This window comes from Musca autumnalis, unplaced genomic scaffold (assembly GCF_047663935.1).
Source record: "Musca autumnalis isolate F117 unplaced genomic scaffold, ASM4766393v1 scaffold_2, whole genome shotgun sequence".
NCBI classification, from domain to species: Eukaryota; Metazoa; Arthropoda; class Insecta; order Diptera; family Muscidae; genus Musca; species Musca autumnalis.
The window spans coordinates 218,829,756-218,839,610 of NW_027411755.1; the positions used below are offsets into that span (position 1 = coordinate 218,829,756).

Here is a 9,855-nt window from a genome sequence, read left to right on the forward strand (position 1 = left end):
TCATCGAACTTGACCTGCCTGCAAACAAAAGACGCATTTTCCCAAAATTTCAGCGTCCTATCTCTATTTTTGTGGATGCTAGAGTGATTACCACAGACGGACGGACGGACGGACGGACGGACGGACGGACGGACGGACGTGCTCAGATCGACTTAGAATTTTACCCTGATCAAGAATATATATACTTTATAGGGTCGCAAATGAGTATTTCAATGCGTTACAAACGGAAAAACAAACTTAATATACCCTCCATACTATGGTGGAGGGTATAAAAACATTTACCTTAAAAACTATCTTACAAACTAAATATAAAAAAAAAAAAAAAACTAACCCCTGTGTATACCGGGAGTTCTGAGTTATTATAATTGTTATTAGATTTATTCTAATGTTGTTTTTATTTTGAGTATATAACATGTTGCCAACACGCAGAGAAAAAACTATGTTTGATCCAACAATATTCCAAGAGCAAAATATATATTGTTAACATATTGTTGGATTCCTCATGTAGTATTGTCAATCCAACAATCGTTATTGTCACACCGGACTATATTAACTGTTGTAAATATAAATATATATTGTTACTTTGACACTATAACATTTTGGGCCAAACGATAGTTTTGGTCAGAGGTGACAATATTTATTGTTGCAATTCACAATAGTTTTGGTCACAAACAACAATAAATACTGTCGGGACTTACAATAGTTTTGGTCAGAAGTAACAATATTTATGTTTGCAATTCACAAAAGTTTCGGTAAAAATGGAAAATAAATATTGTTGGAACTTACAATAGTTTTGGTCAGAAGTAACAATATTCATTGTTGCAATTCACAATAGTTTTGGTCAGAATGAACAATGAATATTGTAAGAACTTACAATAGTTTTGGTCAGAAGTAACAATATTTATTTTTGAAAATGACAATAGTTTTTGTCAAAATTAACAATAAATATTGTTGGAACTCACAATAGTTTTGGTCAGAAGTAACAATATTCATTGTTGCAATTCACAATAGTTTTGGTCAGAATTAACAATTAATATTGTAAGAACTTACAACAGTTATGGTCATAAGTAACAATATTCATTGTTGCAAATCACAATAGTTTTTGTCGAAACGAACAATAAATATTGTAAGAACTTACAATAGTTTTGGTCAGAAGTAACAATACTTATTTTTGAAAATGACAATAGTTTTTGTCAAAATTAACAATAAATATTGTTGGAACTCACAATAGTTTTGGTCAGAAGTAACAATATTCATTGTTGCAATTCACAATAGTTTTGGTCAGAATTAACAATAAATGTTGTAAGAACTTACAATAGTTTTGGTCAGAAGCAACAATATTTATTTTTGAAATGTCCAATGGTTGAAATTTTAGAAAGTAAAGTTATAAAAAATTGTATACCATACCTTTTTTATGTATAACATTGTAATAAAATATAAAAATTTATTTCGAAAAAGAATTTATTTCATATGTAATTCTTAAAAATTATAAATAATACTGGTTTTTAACATGTGAGATCATTTTAATTTCGATACAAATTATGATTAGTTTAAATAATAAGAGTCTTCTTTTGAAGTGCAAATATATGCCGTATAAGTTGATTCCAATGACAATACATTAACAGAAAGAAATACATTTTCATACTCGATTCTAAAAGCATGGTATTGAGTATCGAATCCATGCGTTAAAAGCCTTTGAACACACAATAAAAACATATCGTCTACACTACAAATGTGAACAATTAATCCAAACAAAGGTATGTTATCATCATATTCCCCAATGTGCACAACCATACCCGGTTTAAAGAGAGTTTCTTTGAATTGGAGATATGATATAGTACGCAATGGTACTTCTGAAACAATTCCGTATTTGGAGAAAGTTTCGCTGGACAATTCCATACAGCTGCCAATTTGTATCTTGGCATCCAAAATATCTGAATAATTGATTAAGAAATCAAATAACTTAATTTGATATTTAGTAAATATTGTTTTTAGCAGGTTAATTTTATTATTTGAGCTGTTACATATCTTTTTTAACTCCTTATGGACAGATTCAAACCGCATTGAAGAAATATGTTTCAAAGGTCCAATTTTTTTCATAATGTTGGAATAATGTGTCAAGTTGTGGAATTTTGGTTGCAACGTGGATTCTGTAATTTTCATGTACAGAGCATTGTGTTCACACACAAGCTGGTGAAAATGTTCCGGAATGCCATTTTGAAATGAATCCGACTCGCAGGCTATAAAAACAATTTGTCTCAATAGCAAATATAATGACCATTCATCGCAATCGATCACTAAATCTCCTATCATTAACCCTAGGCACTTTACGAAAACCAACGTCTCAGAAGAAGATAGTTTAAGCTTAGTTTTCTTGTGGAAATCAATACTTAAAATAGGAGGTTTATTCCTGCAATAAATTGGGCCATAATTGAAGGTTAGCAATCTATAGTTTAGTTGGTCTAACGTGAATAATCCATATTCCTTTATGAATCGACTCAATATTACTTTTAAATCATAGTGACAAACCCCCTCTAATAAGTCATGCATAACGTCTACGCTATAATTTTTTGTTACATGAAATTGTTTTAAATTATTCCAAATGGAGTTTTCTTTTATTCCGGTTGCCTTAAAATCATTCATTTCTAGATCAGAATTGTAATTTTGAGGGTTTCTTAACGTAGAAATGTTTTCAGATACCGCAATTTTATTTATTTCACGGTGCTGTTTACAAAAACGGCAATAAAAATTGCTCGAAAAATTTTCTGAAAATCCTAGAATTGTATTGAGACCAAGATTATCCCCCAAAATCATCGTAGAAATTATCTTAACCTTTTTTATATGATAGCCATCAAATAAGATTTCTTCGTGTATATCAATTCCCAATTCCTGTAAGGAATTAAGTTCATTTATAAATGATTCAAAAACGAGTTTATTACCAAATTTCTTTCTATCTTCCGAAAATAGTAGCATTCCAACGAAAATGTGAGAAAGTTTTGACTGGAGATATTCGGGAATACAAGGTAATTTAACATAAGCTCCACCAAGTTTTTGGAATCCGGCATGAGACCCTAGTGCGTTATCTGGTTCAAACTCATCGAAATATACGAAAAGGGGTATACATAATGTGCTATGGTCGTCATTCTGATTTAATTCACACCATAATGAACTTTGGATAAAGTTATGTATTACATTTCGATCTCGTAATTTTAATTCACTTATGTACGAAACAACCTCTGTCAAAAATTTTGTTTTATTGAAAAGTATGGAGAAAAAAGTGTACAAAGGTAGCATTGCAATTGAATAATCTATATTTTTAAGTTCAATTTGTCCTCCCGACGTTAAAACTTCTTGAATTTCGCGATCTATTAAGAGAAAATTCGCTTCTACAAAGAAATCGGTATTCCTTAACTCATTTAGAAGTTTGTATTCTGATTTTATAATGCTATTGTCAACTAATTCGTCGAGAAACCTTATTATGTCAGGATCCACAATGGTATCAATTAACTTATTTCTTAAAATTTTGAGATATTTAAGGAAACCATGCGCAACGTTCTTGATAATACTTAAACTTTTGTTTCGAGGTATTGCTTCATTGCAGTAAGCTTTTACAATTTGTTTCAATAAATCAATTTTGATATTTGAGGCTGTTTCTATCTCGATATCAGTATTTTCACTTTCAGAAATTGTATTTGATTGGCTAAAGTTATCTGAAGTCCTAATACAGGGAATTACTTCATCCGATGCAATTTGTACTATACTGTCCGAAGAGTCATTTACAATGGTACTTCTACAATGGGTTTGTAAATGCCATTGATATGAATCCAATCGATCATACCTGCGATTACAATTATAAAAACAACATCTTATTGGCGATATGTTTTCGTGGTGCATTCTTATGTGTAGAATCAAAGCTTCAACGCTGTTAAATAATTCAGTGGAACAAAAACATCTAATCGAATTCATTTTGTAGTTAAAATACAAAAATAATTATTTTTGGCGAAAGTAGTTATTGTAGAATACAATTAATAAAATAATACAGTGAAATATAATTCATGGCATTGACCGAATACTTTTTTATATAAACTTTCCGAAAATTATTCTACGTTTTTACGGAGTTCATTAATTAACGTACTTACAGCAGGTATTATAGTATCATATGGAGTGTTGATGTCGTAAATAATCTTTTGTATGAACGTCCATACGTGTACACATGCAATGGGATATTTGACATTCATGGCCATATAGGAATAAAAGCACGCGTCAATAGCCTTCAAAGGATTTTCAAATTTCATTCTAGTTCCGCATATGTCAACATATGCAACTGACAATGGTTTTACAGTATCGCCGACTAAGTAAATTTTTGGCTGTGTTTCTGTTTTAATCCGTTTTATTCTATTCCTTGTTTCGTCATCAGCAACATAAATATTCTATGGGAAAAAATAAACAGTTAAAAATATAATAGTTTTAGACTTACATAAGTCCCAGTCCACACTAGAGTAATTCCATGAAATAAATTTCATTGAAATATGTGTCCTTAGATCGAGTTTCCCAATACAGTAATTTCATAAAATTACTATAGAACACGATCTAAGAAAGCATATTTAAATGAAATTTCTTTCATGAAATTATTTTAGTGTGGACCTGGACTAAGGCTCAACGCAAAAATACTTAATAAATGTAACAAAAAGTGAATGTACCATATCTTTAATTATGCAATATTACAAAAACTCTACTTGAACAACAAGGGCCTGTTAATGAGCGGTCGATAGTGATATGGAAAGACTTTCAAAATACTAAAAAAATTGACTTTGTTCTTATTAAATACTAAAATGTTATTTTGACTCGTTTATACATTTGTTCGTCTTTATCTAGTAGAACAGAATTAAAAAGTAATGGTATAAACCAAAGTTTAAAATTCATTCACTTTTTATTCTACCCATTAAAATACCTCGTTGCTATTGTTTTAACATATTCATTTAAGAATACTGACCTTGCAGTAATAAATGAATGACTCCAAGGATTCTAATTTAGTCTTTTTCCTGTAGTGTGGCAATACATAAGGAATAAGCATCAATGAAAGTACAAGTTTACTATCTATAGAAATAAAAAATATTCATTTGGTATTTATATTGTACACATTTATCACAATACATACCTTCATCCTCTGCTCTGTTGATATTTGCTAAGATGTTTAATACAGTACTCTCCTTCAGCTGTTCGGCTTTCTGAATTAATTTTTCGTAGTAAATTTTCCACTCGTAAAACTCCTTGGATGATGGATATAGTAATTTGAAATCAATATGTAGCTATGTTGAAATATGGCAACAAAGTCAATGGAAATTAATTTAACATAAATAGCAGGATTACTTACCAATTCATAAAAGTTTTCGTTCAGATTTATGTTGTACTTCTTGATGTAGTCAAGAGTACTTAAATTGTTATTTTGAAGCTCCGCTTGTCTGCATGAATGGGATTTTATCCAAAGATCTTTCGTCTTATCCAAATCTAAGCCTACCGTTTGAAGAAGCTCCAATTCTTCAGGCGTTACACCAGTGTCTTGAATTGGTGGAAGAGGATCCTGGTTTACTATAAAGATACAATTTACAAATATATATTAGATTTCACAGAAATATACAGTTTGTCAAGTATTTGTTTTCGAACCAAGCGAACGAAAATTTTTTATATTTATTTATGGAAAATTGCAGATAGTTGTGATAAAAATGTGGGCTTTTTAGCAAGAATTAGTTGTTCGGCTTTTTTAAGATAATATTGGATGCATAAATAAAAAATTATCCCACGGAACACAACAATATTAACAAAAAGCAATAACTACATGCAATGTTCGTTTTCTTGGTTCGAAAACAATTACTTGACAAACTGTATATGTATTTTTTGTATACTTACAATTTTTTTTCAAATTTGTACGTCTATTTATTAGTCCTTGTGAGCTTAGTTTGGTTCTTTTATTATTATAGGCGTCAAATAATTTACCTTTTGCCAAGTGTCCTTTTGTATAAGGTACGTAGTACGTTTCAATAACTTCTGATGGGAATACATCTATTATAGATTGTGAGAGTTTTTCAAATTCCTCTTTGTAAATACTGTAAAATTGAAAACAAAACAAATCAATAAATGTAAATTAAATTAATAAATGTACATTATTGGTATTTTACCGTCTATTCGGGTTTTCTCTCAGGATATGTGATACAATAATTTTTGCAATATTAGTTCTGTCTTTGTTTTCAAGGGTATTATATTTCATTAGATGTCGTATTTCAGAAATTTGTTTGATTTCCTATCCAAAAAAGAAGATTTTTATTAAAATCAAAAGTTTTGAATTTTTTCTAAGTTTGTTAATTATGTATACATACCTCCGTTGTGGGAATAGTGGGATACACGTGTTTGTTAACTGAATTATTCTGGCTTAAATAGAAAACATCATCGTTTACACAAGCAAGCGGTTGGAAAACATCATCTTGAAAAACTATTTCTTGTGACTTATTTGGCCAGGATGATTGCGATTCGAAACCAGCTGTCAAAATTGATGCTGTATTTGTAATATTATCATCTAGAAATGAAAATGTGTGAGGAATATTGATCAAGCATTTGCATTTAACGAAATACTTACTAATTAATTTTATGTCCAAAACAAAATCTGTTGAAGATATGTATTGTTGTACCAAATTGCTGAATATACTTGGTTTTATTAGAAAATTCTTATTAAAAATTTCCACTTCAGCGGTCGGTGGTATGTTATAAGTTTTCTTAGCTACAAATGTAAAAAATAATATTTTAATTAAAAAAATTAACAATTTAAAACTTAATATTCGTAAGGCGGTCAACTTATTTATAATAATCAATTTAAATTAGAAATAGATTCTATTTTTACAATAGTGTGCCAAATTTGTGCCGATTGTTTTTAATAAATAAAATTTGGCTGGAGAATTAGAAATTAAAACTTTACTCAATCTCCTTTCCTTTAATGTTATCAAGTTTGTTAAGAACAGACAGACAACAAAATAAAAAAAAATGCAGAATAATATACAAGAGTCAACAAAAATATATTCTTTGATTTACGCTATGCCGGCATTGCAAAACGTAGAATTCCAATAATTCCTCCACAAAAAAAGAAAAACCAAAACTATTTCTCTTGAAACTTATCTCTGGTTTTCTCTCCTTGTAACGTCTGTTTAGTAATGAGTTTCAACCACCTTCTTTGTTTTCAGCTCTTCCAAAAAAAGTAAATAAATAAAACACACACACACACACATAGAAGATTCAAAGGCAGTGGGTTCTTTGATTTGCATTGTGTTACTGTGGACGAATTATCGGAATTCTATTTAATTAACTACAATCCAGTATGTTTTGCAATACCGTTCATGGCGTAAACCTTGGTTTACATTAACGAAGTCCACTCGATTTCAACGTATACGTCAAATGAAAACTCATCCTGAAATCCATTGGATTTCGTTTGTCGTTTAAGCAATGGAATTAACAGTTGAAATCGACTGGATTTCCTAAATGTAAACTTATTATAAATCAAAGAAAAAATTTCTTCAGACACTTGTATTTTAATATGTAGTTTTTTTCTTTTGTTGTCTGTTCTCAACAACCTTGATGACACTAGAACAGAATAGCCAGTGGGCGCTTACTGAGAGCAAGTGAGCACACATTTCAATCAGTTTCACATTGAAATTTACGCGCCTACTTCTAGTTACTGCAATGAAATGAGAGAGAGGGAGAGAGAGAGTAAAGAAGTTCGAAGCAAACTTTTGATTTGATTGACAACAAAGTTCAGTTTATTTTATCCGATTTGCTAAAATTTTTTGATGATTTCACTATAATAAAAACAATAGGGATTGACGCTTTCAATAAACTTCATTGTATTATGTCAAACAATTTATGGAATTATCAGAATTATTCTTTTTTATCTCCATGAAGTTTCAAATCAATAATGAACTCCAACCAACCGTTTTTATTTAACGCTTCACAAAAAATACACGAGCAAAACAAAAGAAAAAAATGCCTACACATAGTAGGCATTTTGTTGTTGTTAAATTGTTCACACGGTATTGCACGTAGGACAGAAAACTCCAACAGTTTTAAAATGTTTAAAGATTTCACTGTATTAAATAATGTATGACACTTTTATTATTTGATTTTATACACTTTTTTGATTTTAACTTTTCACTTATGTTACCTTCATTTGCAAACAAATGGTAATCATTAATACCATCAAATAATACTGCGACAAATTCACTTTTGTTTTCGTAGGTTGTTTTTAAAAGTTTGAAGTCACCCATGTCTATTTGTTTTTTTTTTTTGTGGTCCACCTTCTTCAACTACCAAACAAAAACTAATTAAAGAAAAAGAATGCAGATTTCAGAGCAAACACAAACAACTCCACCGGCTGTTACAGATAAACTAAAGAGAGGAAAACAAAGAAAGCAACGTCTAGAATCTAGACCAAATACTCAAAAAGTTAAAGGGAGGGAGTAAAGATAGTCAAAAATATGTATTTTTGAACTAATAATAGAAATTTTAAATAAAAATTGTGTATCTGTTGAAAAAAAAAACAGTAACAATACGTATTTAAAACTCCAACAAAAGCAAATTTTTTGAATGAAAATATTTTTTGTGAAAACTCGAAATAATGGCAGTTCCGACCATCGGTATTGTCAATGATTTTTACAATATTGCGGGATTTTTAAAGTTGTTTTTGTTTTTTATTTTTGGATCAAACGATGATATTTTTGGATTTGCAATTATAATTTTGAACAAAACAAATAAATTGTTGGAACAAAAATTGATATTCTTGTTCCAACAAAAGCGACAAATATTTTTTCTCTGCGTGAATAGCCTCAAATATGCCACTTTGGCGCTGAGGCCGAATTATGAAATGTATTATAAATAAAATAAATAAAAATAACAAAAAAAAAGTATTGGATGTAATATGTTGCAAACGTTCAATAAATACAAATAAACATTTTGTTCTGAACTCAGTAACACTTACAGTCAGCCTAAAATTCCGATTAAACGCTTAAACAACACCTTAAAACTTAACAAGAACTATGCATAAAATTGCTCAAAAAGCCTAACTTGTTCATTATTTTTATATTTTCAAATATGTTGGATAATAAGTATACCAATGTGGTTAAATAATTCTATGTAATACTTCCGAATACTTTACATATTTCTTGAACAATTTAAAAAAGTTTAAAATTTTACTCAAAAATTTAAAAATGTGTAACATAAGCTAATATCCTATGGGAACTAAAATCATTTCGGGGGGGGCCCGGGCCCCCCGGGCCCCCCCCCCCTGGCTACGTCGGTGAATCGATCCAAGACATGTCCTTAAACTCTACATATTCGAAGAATTTTGAAATTTTGTGTGGGAGTTACCAACGGAAACTATTCGAACCTAAATTATGAATGGTAGAAAGATTACGATGCGCAAATTATGGACCAAATCGGTTACTCCCTTCCAGAGTAGTCGTGCGCCCAAAGAAAAATGCTAACCTTTTGTGGAGAAGTAGACCAAGTACGAACCATCTTCGAGCTTAAACAAAGTTTTGTAAAAATATTAACACTTACAAAATTTGGACCTAATGTGTTCAATGACCAATGTAAAACACTCCTTTCCTTAGCCATCGTTCCCAGCAGGCATTTTAGGTGGTGCCGGCAAGTTATTTAGAGCTTTTGGCACATTATCTCAGGAAATATGGACTCGTCCTCGAAAAAGGTTGTACCGACGAGAAAGATACCATAAGCACTGCCTGCTGCACTTGTGAGTGGTATAGTCCGATATAGTCCATATTCAAAACGGATTACGACGTGCGAGTTTGGACCAAA

At 30.4% G+C, this 9,855-nt stretch overlaps 1 protein-coding gene across 3 annotated transcripts; it reads right to left on the bottom strand.

The window, feature by feature from the left end:
- Positions 1-1,443: 1,443 nt before the first annotated feature.
- Positions 1,444-8,396, bottom strand: LOC141393327 (uncharacterized). Of its 3 annotated transcripts, XM_073966324.1 has the most exons (10): positions 8,204-8,396; positions 6,632-6,772; positions 6,375-6,571; positions 6,177-6,298; positions 5,908-6,104; positions 5,375-5,589; positions 5,159-5,309; positions 4,994-5,097; positions 4,067-4,430; positions 1,444-2,028 (listed from the first exon to the last, which is right to left on the bottom strand). In XM_073966324.1, exons 1-9 carry the CDS (start codon positions 8,304-8,306, stop codon positions 4,098-4,100), a joined length of 1,563 nt encoding a protein of 520 aa, XP_073822425.1. In that variant the 5' UTR covers positions 8,307-8,396; the 3' UTR covers positions 1,444-2,028; positions 4,067-4,097. The 3 variants fall into 3 exon arrangements, with proteins under 3 accessions (XP_073822425.1, XP_073822424.1, XP_073822426.1); XM_073966323.1 differs by having other exon boundaries at positions 1,444-4,430; XM_073966325.1 differs by lacking the exon at positions 8,204-8,396 and adding an exon at positions 7,378-7,613 and having other exon boundaries at positions 1,444-4,430.
- Positions 8,397-9,855: the final 1,459 nt, after the last annotated feature.